This window comes from Eptesicus fuscus, chromosome 9, assembly GCF_027574615.1.
Source record: "Eptesicus fuscus isolate TK198812 chromosome 9, DD_ASM_mEF_20220401, whole genome shotgun sequence".
In the NCBI taxonomy this organism is placed as follows: Eukaryota; Metazoa; Chordata; class Mammalia; order Chiroptera; family Vespertilionidae; genus Eptesicus; species Eptesicus fuscus.
This window is the reverse complement of record NC_072481.1, coordinates 9,292,141-9,315,811: the sequence shown is the minus strand read 5'-3', so window position 1 is coordinate 9,315,811 and position 23,671 is coordinate 9,292,141. Positions and strand designations below refer to the sequence as shown.

The window sequence follows — 23,671 nt, the reverse complement described above, 5'->3', positions numbered from 1 at the left end:
CCCCACCTAGGGTGAGGGCAGTGGCTGGCACCTTTGTGAAACTTCCAATGCTTCACTGCCACCTGCTGGACGAGTGTGATACTACAAGGCCAAGACTACACAGTGAATGGCGCCCCCTGGAGTCCTGCAGGACAGCCTGAACCTCTGACACAGGCAGCCCTGTCCACCCGAGTCCTCTCCTCCCACCGTAAAAATAGCAACCAGCATTTATGCAGCATTTACAAAGTGCCAGTCACTATATTAAGCCCTTTATATGGATTATCTCACCTCATCCTCACAATACCCTATAGCAGGCGTCCTCAAACTACGGCCCGCGGGCCACATGCGGGTGTTTTTGCCGTTTTGTTTTTTTACTTCAAAATAAGATATGTGCAGTGTGCATAGGAATTTGTTCATAGTTTTTTTTAAACTATAGTCCGGCCCTCCAACGGTCTGAGGGGCAGTGGACTGGCCCCCTGTTTAAAAAGTTTGAGGACCCCTGCCCTATATTATCCTTATCCCCATTGTTACAGATGGGAAAATGAAGGCACAGAGACCATAGGTTACATAACCAATATGTGGCCTAGATCAGATCCAAACCCAGGCAATATGACTCCAGAGCCAGTGTTCTTGGACAGCTCTATTCTGTCTTGTAGTGACCTGGCCCCTCACCTTCTGCACTATGTGTTCAGGTCCTAGAGTGGTCCTGCATATGCAAACAGCACTTCTTACAAATGAAAGTGCCTTCCTGAATCAGGACCACCAGGGCTAGACCAAATTCGGGGCCTGGGAACCTGTATGTTTGATAAGGAGTCCCCAGTGTTTCCTCCCAGCTGCTCGCAGGGCCTCCGGAACAGAAATAAAGTTCTATTTCACAGAGGTGGAAACCGAGGCAGAGGGAGAGGAATGACTCGCCTGAGATCACAGAGGAGATAGATCAGAGCCCCGCCCACCCTGACCCAGCTACCCGAACCTTCTCTCGCTGGAGTCGCTGCAAGTCCTCCTCGTGGGCTGCCCGCTGCTCCCGCAGAGAGGCCTGGGCCTCCCGTTCAGCCTGCACCAGCTTCTGGGCCATCAGCTCCTTGTCCAGAGCCGCCTTCTCCTCTGCCGTTGTCATCTGCTGCCGGAGGCCTGCCAGTTCTCCTGCACAGGAGGGACGGTGGGAGGGGACAGACTTGGGTCGGAACCTCCCTGTGGACCGGCAGACTCAAGCCAGGTGAGCCATGTAGGCAAAATCCCAGAGGAGAGAGGGCCCCCAGGTACCCAGGCTGGGTTCCCTTGGAGAAGCTCCTCACCCTCTGGCTTCAGTTTTCCCATCTGCTGCCTGAGCCCACGGGCCCTGCCCCACTCCCTCCCTCCCTGGAATGGCATCAAAGGGAGGAAATGTCTGATGGGGAGGATAGCAACCCCCGTGATTGCTTGCTTACTCCGGGTCATTTACGGATGAGGCTATGGAGGCTCAGAGGAGCAGGCAACTTCCCAAAGCTGCACAGCTTTCCGTGAGGCGTCTCCTTTAATGACTAACTGCCACGGACAAACTTGGTGGGCTGTCAGCACTAATGGAGGGACCACGGGGAGGGCACACCCACTGTGGACAATCTAAAAGCCACCCCCACCATCTTTCAGCATTTCCCTTTCTAGTTCTGCCTGGCTCGGGTGGACGAGGACGGGAACATTACTTTTCATGGTCCAGGAAACCGGGTGGGGCCTGTGGAGAGAAGCGGGGCTGGGACTGTAGGGCCGAGAGAGTCGTTCAGAAAAGCAGTGATGGCTCCACAGAGAACTCAGAACTCGCTCAGCGCCCTGATGACAATAAGCAGCAGGCACCACTGGCTGAGCCAGGCACTGTGACAGGCCTCAAATGCTTGCCTCACCCCTTCCTGGCAACAGCCTTAGAAGGCCGGCAGCATCACCTCTGTCAGGTGAGGAGCCTGTGGCCCGGGGGGAAGGGGCTTGCTCGAGAAAGCTCAGATCTAAGTGGCAGTGGCAGGACTGGAACCCGGGTCAGCCAGACTCCAAAGCCAGTGCTCCCAACTTCTGTGAGACCCCAGACCTTGACAGGTTAGTCTGGGCTGGAGCCAGGTATTCCTCACCCCCCCACCCCCCCACCCCGATCCCCCCATACCAGTCAGGGCCTCCTTGGCCAGAAGCAGGGCCTGCCCGTCCGCTTCCAGCTGCTCCCGACGGGCCTCGAGCTGGGCCAGCTGCCGCTGCACCTCAAACAGGCTGCTCTCCAGGGCGTCCTTCTCCACGCTGCAGCACACAACCCCTCAGCCTCGGGCCTCAGCCTCCTGGGCCCCAGGAAACTGTGGATCCCAGGGCGTGGCCAGCCATGGGCCAGGTGCCAGCCCACCTGCCCAGCCGGTCCCACGCTCCCTGGGGAAGCCTGAGCCATCGCTAGGACGCATTGGCAAGCCCTGCTCCTCAGCAACTGCCTGTGGGCCAATGCCAGGGTGTGGCTGGTGGCCCCGGGCAGACCCCCCCCCCCCACCCCCCCAGAGGGCTCGGCAGAGCCCAAAGCCTTACCGCAGGCGTGTGGCTTCTTCCAACAGGGTTCGGCCTTCACGCTCAGCTGCCGCCAGCTGCACAGCCAGACCGGCCCGCTCCTTGGCCAGCGCCTCCTTCTCCCGGGTCGCCCGCTCCAGTGCCTCTACCTGCCGTTGTGTCTCCCGCCGTGCCTGCTCCAGCTCATGCTCCCGCCCGCTCAGCTGCCGGGAGAGCTGGCACCCACCCAGTCACTGTGAGCACCGCCCCCCAGAATCTCCCAGCCTCCCCATCATGCAGGACCCCGACCCTGGGCCGGGCCCAGCCCTGGCCTAACAGGCAGGAGAGCAGGGTTCAAGCCCAGTCTCCACCCTGATGTGCTGTGTGTACTTGGACAAATCACAGACTTCTCTGAACCCGCAATACACACACACATGAGGGTCCTCACTCAGCCTGGGTCATAACAGAACCCTTCCCACACCCCTGACCTTCCAGAGAAGCTGAGTATATGAAACAGCCCAAAGGAGCGCTGCTTTGCAGGCCTCAGAATGGGAACATGGAGCCCCGCTCCCCGCAGCCGCAGCCCATACCCTAGAGGCCCCTCCCAGGAGCCCGGCACGCCATATAAAGGTCGCTGGATCCCTAAAACCCTAAGGTCCCTTCCGGCTATGTTGTCCCAACAAGTCTCTCATCCCAGTTCTAAAATTCTCTACCTACTATCACACGGGGAATTGTTACTGAGAGTGAATCGGCTGCCAAGTGCTTCCACAGGTGTCCTCTTCAGAACCACCCTTTGTGATAAGAACAACTAAGCCCTGGCCGGTTTGGCTCAGTGGATAGAGCATCAGCCTGCGGACTGAAGGGTCCCAGGTTCAATTCTGGTCAAGGGCATATGCCCGGGTTGTGGGCTCGTACCCTGGGGATGTGCAGGAGGCAGCCGATCAATGATTCTCTCTCATCATTGGTGTGTCTGTCTCTCTTTTCCTCTATGAAATCAATAAAAATATTATTTAAAAAAATAATGATTAGCCCCGTGTTACAGATGGGGTGACTGAAGCATGGGGAGGTTGAGTAGTTTGCCCAAGGGCCCAGTTAGCAGAGGTGGGGCTGAACCTAAAACCATATTCAGGCTCCTGAGCCTGCGAGTTACCCAGGACAGGTGTCAGGACAGGTGTCGGAGGCTGGGAGCCTAGAACCCTTGCCCCGCCTGCTCCCCAGCCTCCACGTCACCCACCTGGGCCAGCTGCTCCTGCAGCCGGCAGCGCTCCTGGCGCAGTGTGGGGACCTGGTGCTCCAGGGCCTCCCGGGCCTGCTCTGCCACCCGCAAGGAGCCCTCCAGGCCCTGCCGATCCACCTCCTGCTCCAGCCGCAGCTGTTCCAGCCGCTCCTGTTCCTCCCTCGCCAGGGTGGCCTCCTGCTCCACTCGCCGCTGCTGGCCCAGCAGGGCTGCCTTTTCCTCCTCCAGCTGAGTGGCCAGTGCGGGTGGAAGTGAGTGAGCAGATCAGCCCAGCCCCTCCACCTGGGGGAAGGGGTCCCACCCAGGACCAAGGGCCACCCGCCCACCTAACACAGAGGTGGGAAGGGGGAAGGGGCAGTGAACACTGAGGAGAGGGAGGAAGGGAGAAGGGCCCACAGAACTTTCCTCTCAGACCGTGAAAGAGAGGATAGACAGACAGACAGAGTCAGAGACAGAAGGACAGAGACAGAAAGGCAGGGAGCGAGACAGAGAGGTATGGGGACAGAGGATGTGGGCCAAGGCTGGGCCTGAGACGCCTAGTGGGGTCTCTGAGTGGGGGGCACAGGTGGGCAAGGCAGGTGGACACGCTGGCACACGGCATACCTGGGCGACGAGGTGGTTCAGACCCAGCTTGTCCTGTGCGAGGCTCTCGTTGAGGGCGCTCAGCTTGGACAAGGAGTCCCGCAGAGAGGCCTCCTCCGCCCTCAGCTTGGTCATTGAGAGCTCGAGGTCCATGCGGCCAGCCTCAGCCTGCAGGGACCAGAACGGGGCGGCCAGGGACGATCAGGTGGGGAGAGATGGCGAGAGAGGGACAGAGACGGGAGCGATGGGAAAAGATGTGCAGAGATACGGAGAGGTGGGGAGAGGCAAGAGGGTGGGGAGAAACACGAGACACAGAGACGGGGTAGAGGGACAAGGGAGACACAAGATGAGAAAATCACTGCAGCAGCCTGCTGTCTAGGAAGCTACTGAAAAGCAGCTGCACCCCGCAGAGCAGGGCAGAGGGTTCCCCAGAGGAGGTCTCGGGGTGGCACTGCTCAGGCGCCAGACTACAGAGAGTGGGGCAGGCACTCGCTTAGGACTGTGCCCCAATTCTCACAGACCCTAGGCCCGTGTTCAGAGATGGGCCTGGATGACCTCAATTACAGGCACTGCCCAGGAGCATCTGGAAAAGCGGGGATACAGCCACTAACAGAGATGAGTTCACGTATGTCTGAGGTCAGAGGTAGTATGTGGTCTGGGTCAAAGGTTAGCCTGAGTCCAAAAGGAAGGGTTCTGTCTGTGATCAGGGTCAGAGGTCAGCCTGAAATAGGGGTCAGTCTGTGGCCAGAGTGAGAAGGTCTGGGGCCTAGGGCAGAGGTAGGTTTGTGGTTGTGGGGCAAACAGGGACACACCTTGGCCAGCGCCTCGGCCACCTCGGCCTTCTCAGCCTGCAACATGTCCCGCTGCAGCGTGGCACAGCTCAGCGCCTCCCTCACCTCCACCAGCTCCTTCGCCAGCCCTGAGCGCTTCACTTCCAGCTGCTCTAGTTGTCTAATGCTGTGGGACAGAAGGCGGGGGGTGCCCATGTCACTTCCCTGCCCTGCGTCTCCCGCAGCCAGGCAATCTGGAACAGGCTGGGGGTCAGGGCTGAGGCAGGAGCCCTGGTGGCAAGAACCTTACCAGAAGGACAGCCAGGGTCACCGCCTTTTGGCTCTGTGACTCTGGGCCTCAGTTTTCACATCTGCAAGATGGGCCTCACAAAGTTGGTATAAGGATGCATGACTTACTTAAGGATACATGAAATATGTAAGATAGTGCCTGATATAGCTCTACCAGGGCCTTCAGAAACAAGAATAATGTACTGGATATCATTATGACTTATGTCTCAGAGAAGTAAACAGTGCAGTGGTTAAGAGGTTAACTCTTCAGAGTGATGGGCAGAATGCTTGGGTTCAAATCCCGGCTCTTTTACTAACTAGCTGTGACCTTAAGGAAATTATATGACTTCTCTGTGCCTCAGTTTCACCATTCATAAAATGGGGCTAAGAATAGCTCCTATATCATAGAGTTATCCTGAGGGTTAAATAAGATGATCTAATTGCTTAAAATGATATTAGTACTAATATTACTGTAACTTTAATTTTAAAAAATAATGTTAACATTACTGCTGGTATTTTAATTATTGTTATTACTATCCCCACTCTTCCTCCCTCCAGTTCTCGGATCCCAGGGAGTGACTACACCTCCCTGAGCCTGTTTACCGAAACAGGACTGATCAGAAGACCCTACATCGGAGGACTTCTCAAGACGGTAGGAGGCCAGGACACAGCAGGTGCTCTCTAACCCCAGGGACACCGTCAGGAGCCCCAAAGCCCATCCAAGTGGCCTCGGTAGGAAGCCAGAAGCTCCGCACCTCCGCTCGAGCTCCCTGCGTGCCCGCGCACCGTCCTGCACCGTGTCCTCCTTCTCTTCCTCCAGCTGGTCCCGCTGGCGCCGCAGCTCCTCCTGTGTCACCTGTAGTTTTTCCCGCTCCTGCCGCAGCTCCTCAGCCTGCTGCTGGGCCGCCTGCAGGCTGTGGGACAGGCTGTCCTTCTCCCTGCAGGACCAGGGGTAGAGGAGCCGAAGGGGATGTTGGGGCTGCTCCCATCGGGGCGAACAGCCGTGCTGCTGTCCTACGTGGGAGCCACATCCTCCGTCCTCTAAGGCACGTGCCTCCAGGGAGCCTTCCCTGACCACGCCCACGGCCAACCCATTTCATCGGCATCTCCCTGAAGCTGACATCCTAGCAGAGGGAACCCGGCTTTCCTTCTCCCCCAAACTGCCCACTTGGGGGCTCAGTGGAACAGACGGAGGCAGTGGCACTACCTCCACCAGGTTGAAGAGGTTAGGCTCCTGGGATATGTGGGCAATTGTGCTGCCAGCTTGCTAGTCCATATGACCAGTAAACGCCTCTGTAACCCCCCAGCCCCCGTCCCTCAATTCTGGGAGGCCCAGTGGAGCTGGGTCTGTCCAGATCTCAGCGCTTCCTGCTGCACAGGCCAGCAGCACATGGTAGCCAGAGCAGGACAGGGGGAGGCAGCAACTGGGAACTCTGACAATTTGCAGAGTGTGGCCATTCTCCCAACTCCAGCAGTCACAAGCAATGGGGAGGGCGCCTCCTTCTGAGCCAGCTGGGGTTTCCAGCTCAGGCTGAGGGCTGAGGGTGGTCATATCTCTCACTGTCCCACCTCATTGCTTGAAGTAGCAGCCCTTAAGCATACAAGGCATGAAAGCTGGCAGTAGGTGGGAAAACATACAACATGATAGTAAGTAAAAATAGCAGAATGCCAGGTGAGGTGTTCATCGTGCACAAGGTACAAAAGCCTTCTCCTCCCAAGGCATGGGAAGCATTGGTTTTGCCGTCAGTTCCAATTCCTATCCCGGCCACATCCTGTGAGCTTGGACAAGCCTCTCAAGCTTTGGCAGGAAGACTAATGGCAGATGATACCGTACACATAAAATGCCTGGCAACGAGCCTGGCACACAGTAGGTGTACAGGAAACGTTTGCTACCTCACTGCCGGAAAACATACACACATGGCTAGTTACAACCATATTGGTGCAAATCTGCACGCTTACAGGTCTGGGCTGGTGTTGGGCCCAGACACTGATTCATTCTCCAAGGCCCCCACTTCCGACCTCCCAGGCACCTGTTCAGGAGATCGATGGCACTGCGCAGACGCTGGGCCTCGCGCTGGGCATCCTCCTGGGCCTGGGTGGCCCCATCGCTCTTGTCCCGCAGACGCTGCAGCTGTTCCTCTAGGCCACGGCGCTCACCCTCGCTGTCACTAAGCTGCTTCCGCAGCGTGCCCAGGAGGTCCTGGCTGGCCTCGTAGCGCCCACGCATGTCCTGTGGCATGGGAACCACTGAGTCTGGGGGAGCCACTGAGCCCTCAGAGCCCCCCCCCCCCCCCCCCGCTTCTATGCTAGTTCCAGGGATGTACAGCAGCCTACCCTGTGGCCTAGGCCTGAGGCAGGAGAGTGGCTAGGTCTCCATTCCCTATGCTGAGCCCTCCCCCTGGACTCTGAGCCTCCATCTCCCCGAGGTCCCCAGCAAACCCAACCTCAGCCCCCAGGATGCCAAACCACTAGCACATTCCCTCTCCAGGGCTCCTGCCCTTTGCATCCTGGTTCAGACTTTACCCCCAGGTTCCTCTCATCCTGGGTGGTGCCTCCTCCCAGGCCTTTTCCCAGGTCCTAGCTCTGTCCTGTTAGGGAACCTCATCTGCTTTTTTATACCAGGCTCCTCCCTCCACAGGCTCCGCCCCCAGCTGCCCAAGCCCCTCCCACTCTGGGCTCAGTCTACCCCTGAGCTCTCAGCCACCTCCAGGAATCCTGACTCCTTTCTCAGGGCTCTGGCTCCACCCTGGGATGCTCACGCTCCGCCCCTGGGCTGCCCAAACCTCTCCCCCAGGACGCTCGGGCCCCTTCCTACCTGGACCTGTAGCTGGCGTTTGTGCAGGGCAGAGTGGATAAGGGCGAGCACAGAGGAGTCCGAACAGGCTGGGGATGGGCCTCGGCGCGGGGAGCGACCGCGGCCGGGCGAGGAGCGCCGCGACGGGGATGGGGTCCGGGGACCCGAGAGCCCCCGCAGACTGCCGTCGGACGCATCAGCGGTGTGCTCCGAGCCACTCAGCTGGACACCGCTCTCCATGTCCGACAGAACGGCCTGAGGGGTGGGGTAGGGAGGCAGAAGGAGCGGGGCAGGAGGGAGGTTATTGGGCAAAGACGCCCGGTAGGGGCAGAGGGGGTCGCAGGGGTCACGTGACTAGCTTCATCCCAAAATCTGCAACACAGCCTAAGCTCCCTTCCAACAAGTCTTCCTGATTCCACTTCCACTAGCTCACAGCCCTCAGCCCGCCAGGTAAGGCCTCCCAAGTATTGCGAAGACATCACAGCTTTTCTCACAGATGGGCCTGAACCTCTGGCAGGCAGGGCCCCCAGGTTCCCCAACCACTTGCAGTTCTGGTCAAGGCCACCAGAGGAGGTGGCGGCCCTAGACAGCCTGGCCTGGCCCTGCCCAGGGCTCCCACCCTCTGGCCTCTCCGGGCTCCCTCCCACCTCACACCTGTGCCAGGTCCCTCAGGGTCTGCTGCAGCCCCTCGCCCTCCTCTGTGTCCAGGGCGGGCTGCTCCTGGAGCTGCAGGGATTCCTGGAGTGGTGGTGAAGAGACGCGGGGAGGGTGGTCAGGGTCTGTGCCCTAATCCGAAACCTACTCATTTCCCTCCCTGGGCCCCCACCCATCAGGTAGCCTCGAAGGCCATGACCATGGTCTGGCCGCTCGGTAACCTCACAGCAGCCCTAAGTGCCCTGAACAGACTAGGCCCAGAGAAGTGCAGTGTCCCACCTCAGGTCGCACAGCCTACTGGGGAAGAGCTGGACCTAGAACCAGGCCTGGCCCCACACAGAAGGGTGCCCAACCCAGGCAGCACCCTGGAGGGGTGTCCCTCGGGTGAGGAGGCAGCTGAGTTCCAAGAGAAAGAGCCCTGGACTAGCAGATTACAGGCATGAGCTCAAGTCCGGACTCCCCAGTCTGAGTCTCTGGAAAAGTATTTCCCCTTGGGCCTTGGGTTTCTCATCTGTATAATGGAGATCCCGTTATAGGGCTGCTGAGAGGATAAAATGGGATAAAAGAGGTAAGTGTGCTCACACTAAGCCTAGCACACACTAGATGCTCAATTAATGAGGGGTGATAGTCCGGTGGGATGCTCCAGGGTGGCCCAACAGCCCGGCCCTCAGCCTGTGTCCATGGATCTGGTCAGTGCCCCATCCCGCCCTGCCACACCTCCAGGGCAGCTGCATCTCACCAGGGCCTCAAGCTTCTCAGTGAGGGCCTTGTTGACCCGGTCCTTCTCCAGGTTCTGGTCCTGAAGGCGCTCCACGGTCAGGGCCAGCTCTGTCACTCTGGAGGTGGGGGAGCAACAGAGGTGAATGGGAGACCCACCCCAGCTTGTCCTTAAACCCTCCAGCTCTGTGTCCTGCACGCTTCCCCAAACCGGAGGCAGGAACCCGAGGATTCACTTCCCTAGTTGCATGACCCTGAGCAAGTCACTTCTGTCTGTAAATGAGAATGAGGTTGCCACCCACTTGGTCTCCTGGGGAAGCACTCTGGGGCTTGTCTAGGTTGCAGGAGCTGGGAGCAAATTTGGTATCAGAGGTTGAACTGCTTGTGATGTGCCCTGGCCAAGAGCCCTCTGGACCTCAGTTTCCCACTCTGCCAACGGGGCGTCTGGGAAGACTGGCTGAGCTCAAGCCCGTCCCCTGCCTCATGTGGTACCTACCGGGCACCCACCTGGCATTGAAGTCGGCCTTGTCCAGGTTGCTTTGCATCTGCAGCTGGGCCAGGCCCTCCTCCTGCAGCACCTTGTCCCGCAGCTGCTCCTCCAGCTGGGCCTGCAGCAGTGCCTGCTTCTCCAGGGCTGCCTCGGCCCGGCTCTCGGCCAGCTGCAGGCCCACACTCAGCCCCTGGCCCGCTTCCTGGACGGCTCGTGAGGTCCGGGCCAGCTCCCCTCCCAGCTGCAGCAGATCTCTAGTGGAGAGAACACACAGCAGGGATGGAATGGGGGTGGGGTCCCAAGTGTCAATTAAAACTACACTGGGATGCCATTTGTCACAATTAGAATGGGGGGGAAAGTCACATAATGCACGGTGTAGGTGAGGCTATGGGAAAAGAGACCCTCCCCCACACTGCTGGGAGGGCAACCACAGCTCTGAAAGAGCTCTGAAAACGACTAACTGATCGGCTCTTTGACCCACCAACTCCACTTCTAAGAATTTATCCTACAGAGATGCCCAACACATGGAAAATGGCCTGTACATAAAGTGATCCCCTGCAGCATGCTCAGGTAAAAAATGCGGGTGGCAACCTAAATGGCCATCAAAGGGGACTGCTCTTAAATACATCATAACACATCCACTCTGTGGGATATCTGCAGCCGAGAGAAATGAATGGGGAGGCTCTTCAGAGCCGGAAATGGAACCACTCCCACTTATAACTCAGCTATAACTATGCGGTGAAGAAAGCATCTTCACGCCCTGGCTGGTATCCTGGTTGAGTGGAGTGTCTCCCCAATGCACCAAGATTTCGGATTCAATCCCCCGTCAGGGCACATACAAGAATCAACCAATGAATACATAAATGGGTGGAACAGCAAATCGATGTCTCTCTCTCTAAAATAAATTTAAAAAAAAATCTTTAAAAACCGCAAAGATGAAATGCTACCAAGAATATATAAAAGAGCCGAAACCAGTTTGGCTCAGTGGATAGAGCGCCGGTCTGCGGACTCAAGGGTCCCAGGTTCGATTCCAGTCAAGGGCATGTACCTTGGTTGCGGGCACATCCCCAGTAGGGGGTGTGCAAGAGGCAGCTGATAGATGTTTCTCTCTCATCGATGTTTCTAACTCTCTATCCCTCTCTCTTCCTCTCTGTAAAAAATCAATAAAATATATTTAAAAAAAAAAAAAGAATATATAAAAGAGTGTGTGTGTGTGTGAGAGAGAGAGAGAGAGATCTGCTGTATTTGTATAAAATAAGCCTGGAAGGTCATTTAGGAAAGTGATGGGGCATATTGCTTGCCTCCAGGAGGGAGGGGAGGGGAGTGCCTGAGGCCAGAGGGGAGGGGGCCTTTTCACCATACACCCTTTTGAAATTGGAATTTGTGAATATATGAATTACTCAAAAGTAAAATATTGGTTGGAGCGTCATCCCATACACCAAAAGTTGGCAGGTTTGATTCCCAGTTAGGGCACATGCCCAGGTTGCGGGTTCAATCCCCGATTAGGGTATGTGAAGGAGGCACCCCAACTGATGTTTCTCTCCCTCTCTCCCTCTTTCCCTTCCTCTCTCTAAAATCAAATTTTTAAAAAGTAAAATTTTAAACGCTAATTAAAAATAGATCATATTAAAAATACATCAAATATGTTAAATCCTCTCCTTTCCTGAATGAACTGTACCACTGGGTATCTAATGCAAGGCGAGGAGGTGCCGCATTAAGGAAGAATCCCAATTGAGACATGAAGGAGTGACGGGAGATGATCACAATCTTGCAACCCTGATGAATGTCTGGGCCTTGGCATTGAGCATCTGAGGCTGCCGGTGCACACAGAGACACCAGGCATTCTGGGCCTCCTGATGAAAGAGCACACAGCACTTATGAAGGCGTCTTGTAAAAAACCCCAAAGAAACAAAAAAAAAACCCTGAACCTGAATCTGATCAAGTCTTAAATCCAACATCCAATTTACAAGAACTACAGGGGACAAAGGTGTTAAGTGACACCACAGAATCCAGACTGTGGGAAACTTCGGACAACTGTCCCAGTTTCCTGAACAAATAAAAGAGATTAAAGGACAAATCAGCCCATCACATTTTGTGAACACCTACGGGTCCTGATTCCAACACAGTATAAGGACGAAAAGTGAAGCAAACCATCTGTGACATTGATGAGTCCATTGGGAATCTGGACACATTGAATATTTGATATTTTAACGAACGATCATTAAATAAAATTTTAATGTAAAAAAGGAAACAAAGTGGTCTCCCTGTCTCTGGGCTCTCCCCACAGCGTCACCTGCTCAGCCCAAGCAGGACCGAGCCCCCTGCGGGAACACGCCTTTGAGGCTCTCCTTTCCAACCTGCCCTCCGTTCCTCTCTCTCCAACACCCCCCCCCCCCAGTGCCATTTCTCCCACCTCCGAGCCTTTGCTCAGGCTGTACACTCTGCCGGGAGTGCCCCAGCTCTGCCAGTTAAAATCCACCCATCCCTGAGGTCAGGCAAATTCTACCTCCTCTATGAAGCGTCTTTCTGACCCTCCCATCCTTGTGAGAATTGAGGACATTCTCTCTGTTCCACTTTCATGTCACTGACCACTCATTTTCTTGGTCTAGAATTTGGGGGGATCTATTTCTTTTTATCACTAGAGGAGGTAAGGTTCTTGGTAGTAGAAGCTGAATATTCTAGTGGATTAAAAGCAGTTGTCAATCCTGACTCAGCCACTTACCAATGTGTGACCTTGGAAAGGTCATTCTACCTCTCTGAGCCTCAATGTCCTCATCTGTAAAATGGGAACTATTACTATTCCTACTTCACAGAGATGCTGTGGAAATGAGGTGAAATGAAATGTACAAAGAGCTTAGGTCAGAGGAAATACATAGCAAATGTTGACTGCCACGATCATGATAAGAGTTCATTATTATAGTTGCTTCTCCATCTCCAAGGGCCTGCCCCACAGTAGGTGTGTTGTGTTGGACTGAAGTTCAACTGAGTTGAGCTGAATTCAACTTAAAAAGTGGGTGCCCACCCAAGCCGGTTGGGCTCAGTGGATAGAGCATCAGCCTGCGGACTGAAGAGTCCCAGGCTCGATTCCAGTCAAAGGCACATGCCCGGGTTGTGGGCTCGATCCCCAGTGGGGGGCGTGCAGAAAGTAGCTGATCAATGATTCTCTCTTATCATTGATGTTTCTATCTCTCTCTCCCTCTCCCTTTCTCTCTGAAATCAATAAAAATATTTTTAATATATTTTATTGATTTTTTACAGAGAGGAAGGGAGAGGGATAGAGAGTTAGAAACATCGATGAGAGAGAAACATCGATCAGCTGCCTCCTGCACACCTCCTACTGGGGATGTGCCCGCAACCAAGGTACGTGCCCTTGACCGGAATCGAACCTGGGACCTTTCAGTCCACAGGCTGACGCTCTATCCACTGAGCCAAACCGGTTTCGGCAATAAAAATATTTTTAAAAAAGAAAAGAAAAATGATGTTTTAAAAAAAAGTGGGTGCCCCCCAGCTGCTGCTGCAGTATCTCCCCACGTCACCCCTCCGCCAGCCGGGCCTCACCTCTCGGTAGACATCTTCACCTCGTTGACCAGCCGCCGGACCCCCACAACCTGCCTCCAGAGGAGGAGCAGGCGGCTGTGCTCGTTGCTGAAGTAGGCGTTGAAGGACTGGAGGGAAGACAGGTTGAGTGAGGGGCTGCAGGGAGGGCCCCCCGCTTCTGCCCCAGCACTGACCATCCCGGGAGGCACTGCTGCCCAGGGAGGGGGGTCTTCCTGTGGGTCAGGTCTGGGCCAGCACACAGGGGTGTGTCGAAACTGTCAGCCTCTCACTCCCAAGCCTCCCTCTGGCACTGGAAAATGAGTTTCAATGGCTCTATAGTCCCAAGAGGCAGCGAGAAAGGGCAGAAAGTGCTGGCACCGAGGTTTGCACCCCAGCCGCATGGCTGGGCAGGTTACGTAACCTCTCTTTAAAGTGAGGACGATAGCACCTACCATGCTCAGCTATTCTGAGACGTAGGGAAGAAATGAACACTCAGCACATGGAACGTGCAATCAAGGCCAACTATGATTATGACACTATTTTCCTCTCCTAAAGGGCTCACGTGGCCAGCAGGACCCTCCCGCTCCTTCTCCCGAAGCCGGAGTCCTCTCCACTATACAAAGGCCCTTCCCCTTGGGTCAGGCTGCACCCACCAGGCCCCACTGGCCTCCCAGAACCCGTGCCCACCTCCTCCTCACGCCTCCACGCCACCTCCCGCTGCTCCAGCTCCTTGCGACTGCGTGTCCAGTCACTGGTCACCTTGCGTATGTCCTCTCTCAGAGCCTGATTGGCCGAGCTCGCCTGGTCCAGCTGCTCTCGGAGCATAGCGTTCACCTGGGCCAGGCTGCTGCTCCTGGGCGGGACAAAGAGGGACCAATGGGCTCGTGGCGGGAGAGGACCGCCCTGCCGCCATCTCCTCTTCCTGCTGGTGCCCCACCTCTGCTGCTCCTCCTCCAGGCGGATGAGGGCGCTCTCCAGGTCTCTGCTGTGCTCCGTGTCCTGGGTGGGAGAAGTGGGCATCAGGTTGGGCACGAGGAGGAAGGGGCCTGCCCTGCCCTGCCCTGGCACCCACCCGCAGCCGCTGCTGCTCCAGCTCTGTGGATCTCTCCAACAGCTGCTGCTCCAGCTCTGAGCCCTTCTTCTTGTACTGGAGAATCTGGGGATGGGTGGTGAGCAATGGTTAGCCCCGGGGGGTGGGGGCAGGGCGAAGTGAGCAAGCACAGGGGTAGGCAGGAGCAGGAGTGGGCGGCCCTGACCTTGGCCTGCAGCCGTTGCACAAGCTGGGCTTGCCGCTGCTGGCCCTCCTGGTAGGCCTGCAGCTTCCGCCGGTAGGAGGCCTGCTCCTCCTGCAGCTGCCTCCGCAGCTCCACGCTCTGCCGTACCAGCCCCCTGGGCTCCTGCGTTTCCAGCTCCCCAGACTCCAGCCGCACAGCCTGCTCCAGCTGCAGGGAAGGGCCCTGGGTGAGAGTCCTCGGTCTCCAGGGAAGGCAGACACAGGCCTCTGCAGGGAGCACCAGGCTGGGCCCAGACCCACAATGCCTTGCAGGCACCTTTGGGCAAGCCTGGATGCAATGCACGTATGACGGCCTAAGGCAGCCATGCATAGACACACAGATGGGGCATGCACGGACACACAAACATGTGCATGTAACACACAAAGAAGACGCACCTGGGGGTAAACCTTAGAGGCCCTGGGTGCACTGTGAGCCTCTCTTCCAAAGCAACTAACCCCGTTGTGGTTGATGATTAGATCCACGCCCATGTCTTCCCACCCCAAACCCAGGAAAGCCTGTCGTTCCCATTGGATCTTAGGCCTACAGCAGTGTTAGTGGCATGTTCATTAGGATCATGAATTAATGGCGTAAGCACATGTGAATACATTCAAACAGAGGCATCAATGCATGCATCCTGAGCTTAGCGACATGCACACACATAAGGCACACAGACGGTGTCAAACTCCCCAGGGTGACACAGATGAACTCCTCGGCCTGCCCCCACTCCCCACACACGCAGCACTCAGATTTGTAATGTTCTATACCTTGTGGCCTATTAATGCCTGAGCCCGGCCGGGCCTCAGGCTCCCACCTCTCCCTGACCTCATGGGAAGCCGCTGCTGCCAGCGGCCTTCCTTCACCCCCAGGCGGCTGGCAGCCGCTTCATCATCAGGCCCTGCAGGCACAGGAAGGATGCCTGCCGGCTCTGGCTGCTCCAACAGCCTGGGAACCCTCTATCCTCAGGCACCTGCGGGTCCCAGGGGCCCCTCAGACTCCACCTGTGGGGGAAGCAACTGAGGATGAGTGGGACTAACAGGAGTGAGTGCCCAGGGAGAGCCAACAGGAAGACAGCCCAGCCCAGTGGACTCTGGCACCAGCCCACACTCACCATCTGCAGCCTGGGCAGGGCATTCACACGTCCACCCACGCCCAGTCCCAGGGACGCCAACGGCAGACAGCTGCTCTCCCCCTCACTAATAACGGGGCCAGGCCAGGTTAGTGGCAGGTGCAGGTTCCCTCCAGCTGTTCCCTGCACTGACCCAGTACGCCCAGGAGATGCTGAAGGAGCCCCTGAGAAAGCTGGAAACAACTTCATCTCTGCCTCCCCCCTTCCCTCTCTCCCCTCCCCCCAAGGACAGCACTGGGGCAGGGTGCCTGTGGCCACTGGAGCCACCCACAGGGAGGGGCTGGTGGGGGCTTCAATTCAAGTTGGGGGAACAGCTCGGTCTGAAGGTGTGGGAGGAGGTGGTATGCAGGTCTCTGCCTGAAGGCTGGGCTGCAGGCCTGTGACCAGTGTCTGCAAGCAGTCCACCTCCGTCAGGGGCCCGGCAGTGTCCACATCGGAGCGTGCCAGCAGTGGCACTGAAAGGCCGTGTGTTGTGCATCGATGCAGGTGTATCTCACGGGGGTGAGCGGGGAGTATTTTTTCATTTGTCTCCACCTGGGACCCTGAGCGTCTCCGTGTCTAGGCCTTCGGGGGACCTGAGAGAGGAGGTGTCTGTGGTCGCAGGTCTACATTGTGGGGCAGGTGGGTACGTCTGTGTGTACCCGTGTGTTCACATGTTTGTAGGTCTGTGAGCACAACTCTAAGTGGGTGAGTTGGAGCGTGTGTCTGGGCTCTGAGTGTCTGTGAGGTGTGTGTCGGTGACTCTGTTCTTTGTGCTTACCTTTGGCTGCGTGTGTCCACAACATGTGAGACAATGTGTTGTGTTGTGCGCAGGATGGATACATCACGGTGCTGGGACTGTGCACCTGTGTGAGACATTCCACACCTGGGTGGGACTGGGTGGTGTCTGGCCGTGGGTACAGATTCTGCTGTGGTGTGTTTTGTGCATTTGTGTATGTCTGTGTGGGTCTGACTGTGGCCTGTGCTGTGTGTGTTTTACACAAGTGTTTGGACCAGGTGCTATCTGCTTCTGTGATTCAGAGGGGTTCAGGCAGTCCTCAGGTACTCCACTTGCTTCCCCGGTGCTCAGAGGCAGGCCCGGGTCACTCCCAACCATACCTCACCCCTTTCCACGAACTTCACCCCTCACAAAACAGCCTTTCAATTTTACTCGTAATTCAAAAGGAAAGAAGGGTGTCACCAAGCCAGGGATGAAAGAAGTTTACAGTCTCCCCTAGCAACCACTGCCTGCCCTAGTACCGTTATTATTCGAGTCACTCTGTCCAGGTTGCCATGGACACAGGGAGCCCAGGGGGCCCATCCTGTAGAATCCAGGGGGCGTGGCCATCCCCTCCTTCCCATCCCAGCTGCCTCCCCCAACACCTGCTCCTCAGGGACAGGAAGAATGGGGTGGGGGTGGAGGGGCTCCACAGGGAGCGTCAGGGCCTCCTTCTGAACTTGGAGGTGGCTGCTGGGAGCCCTTTGCCTGTTTCCCTCCGTGCAATCAACAGGACACAAATCCCTACCTCACCTCCACTCTTTCCCCAGGGACGCTGTGGGGTTTAAAAAGTCAGAAAACCTCGCTGACTGCCCGCCAACCTGGCCCACATGCAACAGTTACGGCCACAGGGGCAAGCCTGCCACCTGCAGCATGGGGACAAGGGGGCAGCAGGGACAGGCAGTGCCACAGGCCCTCAGAGCCCAGACCAGGGCCTCATCCCAGCTCCACCACTGACCTTGGGCCTCTCACACTCATTTCTGGGTCTGTTTCCCACCTGCAATAGGTGATCGCCAGGATCTGATGTTCTCTGCAGACCCACGCCGCCCCAGGAAAGGCCCGGAGGTCATGCTCATGCAACCCCTGCCTCCAGGTGGGGCACTGACACCATCTCCCCGAGGACAGTCAAGCACCAGGTTCATTCCACAAGTTACTCGGGGTCTCCCTGGCCACACGATGGAATTTTCTAGACGTAACGCAGACCCCCTACTCCCGTGCTGAGGCCCCAGCCCCAGCAGCTGTGTCCTAGCAGAAAAAGGAACCTGTCGCCTGCCCCCTCTTCTTCCCTTCTCCTGCCAGCCAGGGGGGCAGTGCTGGCTTCATTGTCAGTCAGAAGCTGGCATTTAAGAGGCAGCCCCCCATGAGCCTGGCAGTGTGCCAGGGGCCAAGAGATGAGAGGCCTAAACTGGGAGGGGGTTGGCTCAGGACCCCATCATCACCGACAATGTGGAACTCGAGCCAGCTGGCCCTCCACACCCCCTGCAAACCTTGGGAAAACTGGCTCTGAGCTACCCCCAGTGCTGGGGGCCTGCTCCCTGCAAGTCCCAACAAGTCAGGGACTTGTCCGGGCGGGCAGACACCAGGACACAGGCACAGCCTACAACCACACTCCGAACTGCTTATCCCTCTTCCCCACTGGGGTATGCAAGCCCCCGCATGAGCAGGTCGGCGCAGGGGTCCTGGTACCACACAGGGGACCCTGAGCAGCTTCAGTCTCCCATTTGCAACATCAGAACGTCATGTCTGAGGTCCTTCCAGCTTCCCAGGGGCCAGCTGCCCCCTGGGACTCCCAGCCCAACTGTCTCTTCCCACCCCCAAGAAACAAAGCTGTAATGCAGAGCCCTGGGCTGGGAGTCGAGAGATTAGCACTAACCGGCTGTGTGACCCCAAGCACAGTGCCTTCCCTCTCTGAGCCTCTATTATCTCCTCTGTTAAATGAGCATCGCAATGGTCCCAACCTTGGTGCATTACATGTAAAGCACCCAGCACCTGTCTGGCAAGTAGGCATTCGATAAATGGCGGCTGCTATTATGACTGTTAGTAATACGCACGCATTTTCCATCCACACACATTCTCCTTCCCTCACGCAACTCTTCCACTTTCAGCCACCACCAGGGTCACCTCCTAGGAGTCTGGAGGTCCAAAGAAGACAGTGTACAGGGAACAACCTGCACCTCTGGCCCTGGCCACACCGGCCTCCTGGCCCAGGCCCGGGGACCCCCCAAGCCTGAGGCACAGTTCCCAGGGGAAGTGACCCCGTCTGGACTTGGAGGCAGGCCTGGCTTCTCCTCCCATGCCTGGGCCTCACCCCCACGGGGAGTGGCGGCAGGTCTGTGGCTGCCTGTACCTACCCCAGTCTTGCTGCAGAGCCCAGCCTCTGTTGGGTGAACCCCAAAGCCCATCCCCACTACAGAAAACAGACTCCGAGCCTGGCTGGCGGGGCTCAGTGGTTGAGCGTCAACCAATGAACCAGGAGGTCAAGGTTCGATTCCCAGTCAGGGCACATGCCTGGGTTGCGGGCTCAATCCCCAGTGTGGGGCATGCAGGAGGGAGCCCATCAATGATTCTCTCTCATCATCGATGTTTCTATCTCTCTCTCCCTCTTCCTTCCTCTCTGAAATCAATTTTAAAAAAAGAAAAGAAAACAGACTCCAAGAGCAGAGTGATTTGCTCAAGGCCATTCAAGTTGGCTGAGCCACAGTTCGAACCCAGGCCGGCCTGAGGACAGGCCCACCTTTTCGCCCAGTGTGCAGGCCTGCCCTGGACATCGCCCTGACCTCACAGCAAGGGAGCAGCTGACTCAGCTCTCAGCCCCCAGGCAGCACCCACCCTCTCGCTGACCGCGTTGTACTTGATGGCCAGCTCATCACGCTCGGCACGGCTCTGGGCCAGCAGGTCCTCCACGCGGGACAACTCCTGCTGCAGCAGCTGGTTCTCCTCCTGCAGCGACAGCATCGATGCCATCTCTGCGGCCGACAGCAGGGCTGGAGAGGGACAGCAGGCACGTGGTTAGCTTCCAGCTGGGTCCAGGAGGACATCTTGCCCCTCCAGGTGCCCTACCCATCAGTGGAGGCAGGAAGATGGGCCAGGACCCAGGAGGAGCCTGGGTAGGAGTGGATGGAGCACGAGGTCACACAAACAGAGAACAGGAAGGTGGGCAAAGCCACGGGCCTCGGGCTAGACTTGGAGTGGACACAAGTACAGCTGAAGTGTGGCCCCAGCAGGCCCAGGAGGAGCAGGAAGGAGGCTCATTAGGAGTCAGGAGACTAGGCCCCAAGTTCTAGCTCCTTCCTTCTGCAGCTACTACTATTGTCTGGGTCTCAGTTTTTCAGATCTGTAAAATGGGTGGAACAGTAACCAGACCCAGGAGAGCAGGTAACTTCTGAGACCAGGGCTCACGAGAGTGTAGGTCAGGTTGTAAGGAAGAGAAGGAGGAAGTAGAGGAAAAAAGGAGAGGCCAGAGGGAAAAAGGAACCCCATCCTGTGGGCTCCCTTCCACCTGATGGACCTGGACGTGTGCCATAGGCCTCTCGGCTCTTCCACCCGGGGGCGGGGGGGGGGGGCTTTCTAAGTCCCTGTCTGTGGCTCTCAGGGGCCCCAAGGAGGCTGAGCTTAGACAAGGACCATGGCAGGAACACCAGAAACACCCCCAAGGAGAGCTGCAACCCTCCTGCTGGGACTGAGTGTGCCCCTCCCAGACGCTCAAACCGTGTATTTGGTGTGAGTTCCACCCACCAGAAGGAGCAGGGCCCATCAGCCTTCCTGGGTGGGGGAAGAGGGGGAGAAGGGAGAGGGACAGTACCACCCCTTGGATTTCTGCAAAGCCCTGAGCTAAGCTGAATTACACACCCCCCCACCCCCCCTCCCCTCCCCACCCCCGCTTATAATCTCGGGTTCAGCCAGCTCACACCTCCCTGGGAGAGAATATGGCGTTTGGGGTTTAAGTCTTTGCAGCAAGGAGGGAATGCTCAGCCCTGCCTTCTAGCAGCAATCCGTGGGGGAACACATCGGGGCAAATTACACCTCTAAGCCTCCATTTCCTCGTCTGTGAAACGGGTGTACCTGCCTCCCAGCGGGGAGGCCTGGAAGCTGCAATCACTGTTGTTATGACTTGAGCAGGGCTGTGAGAAGAGGTAGGATGTGGGCAGTGGCTGTGCAGGGGAGAGGCAGGAGGTACCTGGGCCCTCAGGCTTGGAGAAGTTCCGGGTGACAATTTCCCTGAGGAGAGCAGGCAGGTGGGCGGGCGGACAGTCCTGGGCCGGGTCCTGCACACTCAGGCTGGCCTCCTGACCCGGCCCCAGGACGCTGCTCTCCAGTGTCTGCGGGGAAAGAGAGGGTCTGAGGGGAACCTGGGGCCCTGGGCTCTGTGGCCTGAGTGGGAAGGAGCAAAGTCCTGTCGCCCAAGATGTGGGTGCCCAGGAGACCGTCAGGAAAGCCCCCAAATGGATAGAAGCCTGGGAGTTAGAATCGCAAAAACCGCCCCATGGAGGGACACGCTGTGTGCCTCCTGCCAGGAAAGGAGGCGGCTCCAGGGCCAGAGAACCAAACCCCACAGCCGGCTCCGACCCAGAGAGGTGAGGACCCACTGTGCGCGCCAGCACAAGTCACCCTGACCCTAAAATCTGGGAGGAGGGACCCCCATCCTCCGCAGGGCACTGGGATAAGGGAGCCACAGCAGTTGAGCCCTGCACACCCCTCTACCCTGAGTCCAGTCAGGCTGGGAGCTGCAAACTGGAGCCCCTGTGCACCTCACCACCACACCTCTCCCACCACTGGACCCCCAAGATGCATCCACTCCTCACCGGCTCCTTCCAGAGCAACTGGATGGGGTGAGCACAGCCCTCAGGACCCACCTGGATAACGGTCTCCAGTGCCAGCTGGGCCTCCAAGGACCCCCCCAGCCCCAGGCTCATGGGGGGGAGGCTGCGGGCACCCCTCTCCAGGCCCTGCTCCCAGGCCCCAGACAAGCTCAGTCCACACAGACCACCCCACAGCCAGACTGCAGTGCTGAGCACTGGGCAGATTAGGCTCTAATCCGTGCCCCCATGTGACCACGGGGTGGGAGGGGCTGAGGGGGAGGGGAGGGGAGGGGAAAGCAGAGGAGGGGAGAGAAGGGAGGCAGGAGGGAACAGAAGGAAGACTTAGGATATAGAGGGGGAGGGGAGCAGAGAAGGGAAGAGGTGGGGGGAGAAAGGAAAGGGAAAGAATGGAGAGGGGGGAAGGGTGGGGAAGGGAGGGGAGGGACCATGAGGAAAGGACTCTCAACACACACACACACACACACACACACACACTCCCCAACTGCTGGGTCCTAGAGCCCTCCAAGCTCAGGGAGTGGAGTCAGCATCCAGGAGACAGAAAAGGCCAGCGTTTCCCAGTTTTTTAAGAATGTACAGGGGTGGGCAAAACTAGGTTCAGTTCTGAGGACAAAAAGCACAGAGGTGCCCTGGCCGGGTGCCTCAGTTAGTCTGGTGTCATCCTGTTCACCAAAAGGCAGTGGGTTTGATTCCTGGTCACGGCACATACCCAGGTTGCCAGTTCAATCTCCGGTCCGGGTGCATGCAGGAGGCAACCGATAGGATGTTTCTTTCTCACATGAATATATATTTCTCTCTCTCTCTCTCAAATCAATAAAAATATTTTTTTTAAATCCCCCATGAGGAATTGTGTATCTCCTTGCTTGCCCACCAGCTAGAAGGAAATAATGTTGAGGTCCCAAGGCCAGAGCCACAAGCTGGGAGGGATCTGGGTCACCATGTAGAAAGCCACCTGCCACATACCCAACAGGGCTTTTCATGGACAAGAAATAAGTTTCTGTTGTGTTGAGCCTTAGAGATTTCTGGGTTTTACTATCAGCTAGTAATACCTTTTTAAAAATATATATTTTAATTGCTCTCCGAGAGGAAGGGGGGAGAGGGAGGGAGAAATAGAAACATCAATGATGAGAAAGAATCATTGATGGGCTGCCTCCTGCAGGCCCCACACTGGGGATGGAGCCCACATGTGCCCTGATGGGGAATCAAACCATGACCTCTCGGTTCATACAGGGGCCTGGCTGGGCTCAGCTAGTAATATCTTAATCACTACACACTGTTAAATAGTGGATAAGGCCCTGACTGGTTTGGCTCAGTGGATACAGTGTCGGCCTGCGGACTGAAGGGTCCCGGGTTCGATTCTGGTCAAGGGCATGTACCTTGGTTGCGGGCACATCCCCAGTAGGGGGTGTACAGGAGGCAGCTGATCGATGTTTTCTCTCATCGATGTTTCTAACTCTCTATCCCTCTCCCTTCCTCTCTGTAAAAAATCAATAAAATATATATTTTTTAAATAAATAAATAAATAAATAAACAGTGGGTAAGTGTCACCTATGGTCTGTGTTATCGTTACTATCATTAGTATTACTGTCTTCCCAGTACCCAAACCAGAACCCTGTGCCTGGCACACGGTAGACCCTCAGCCATTTTTTTGCAGGTCTAGAGGCCAGAGCTAGCCACAAAACCCCTCAAGGATGACTCCTGAGTTTCAGACATACCAGTAGCTCTTGCCCACTTATCCCTTTTTTATTCTCCGGTTGCTGGCTAGAAATTATAACAAAAATACTGAACCAACCATGAGCCAGGCCCTGTGCCCAAAACTCTGCGTCTGTCCTTTATCTGTTTTAACATTCTTGGCAGCCCTGTGATGTGACACTGTTCTACCCACTTTACAGCTGACAACACGAAGGCTCAGTGAGGGAAGTTAAGTAACTTGCTCAAAGTCACCCATCCACGAAGGGCTAAAGCCACCAGACAAGGTAAGACCCAGATATGCCGGGAGGGCGGGGGAGGGGGAGAGATCAACCAGAGGACTTGTATGCATGCATATAAGCATAACCAATGGACACAGACAACAGGGGGGTGAGGGCATGAGCGGGGAGGTGGGGGGCAATGGAGGGATAAGGACACATGTAATACCTTAATCAATAAATCAATAAAGAAAATAA

General features: G+C 56.6%; 1 protein-coding gene across 1 annotated transcript in view; it reads right to left on the bottom strand.

The window, feature by feature from the left end:
• The window catches only part of CROCC (ciliary rootlet coiled-coil, rootletin), a 35,220-nt gene extending 13,618 nt beyond the window's left edge, over nt 1–21,602 (bottom strand). Inside the window, exons 1-20 of the mRNA XM_008148169.3 lie at nt 21,543–21,602; nt 20,867–21,008; nt 19,519–19,673; nt 14,789–14,974; nt 14,605–14,688; nt 14,470–14,531; nt 14,220–14,385; nt 13,554–13,660; nt 10,013–10,249; nt 9,528–9,624; nt 8,789–8,872; nt 8,156–8,389; nt 7,371–7,570; nt 6,096–6,278; nt 5,095–5,239; nt 4,304–4,450; nt 3,698–3,928; nt 2,506–2,699; nt 2,105–2,232; nt 953–1,122 (exon numbers count right to left, since the gene is read on the bottom strand). Of these exons, the coding sequence (XP_008146391.2) occupies nt 953–1,122; nt 2,105–2,232; nt 2,506–2,699; nt 3,698–3,928; nt 4,304–4,450; nt 5,095–5,239; nt 6,096–6,278; nt 7,371–7,570; nt 8,156–8,389; nt 8,789–8,872; nt 9,528–9,624; nt 10,013–10,249; nt 13,554–13,660; nt 14,220–14,385; nt 14,470–14,531; nt 14,605–14,688; nt 14,789–14,974; nt 19,519–19,673; nt 20,867–21,008; nt 21,543–21,602 (3,012 nt within the window). The remainder of the gene's footprint in view (nt 1–952; nt 1,123–2,104; nt 2,233–2,505; nt 2,700–3,697; nt 3,929–4,303; nt 4,451–5,094; nt 5,240–6,095; nt 6,279–7,370; nt 7,571–8,155; nt 8,390–8,788; nt 8,873–9,527; nt 9,625–10,012; nt 10,250–13,553; nt 13,661–14,219; nt 14,386–14,469; nt 14,532–14,604; nt 14,689–14,788; nt 14,975–19,518; nt 19,674–20,866; nt 21,009–21,542) is intronic.
• Nucleotides 21,603–23,671: the final 2,069 nt, after the last annotated feature.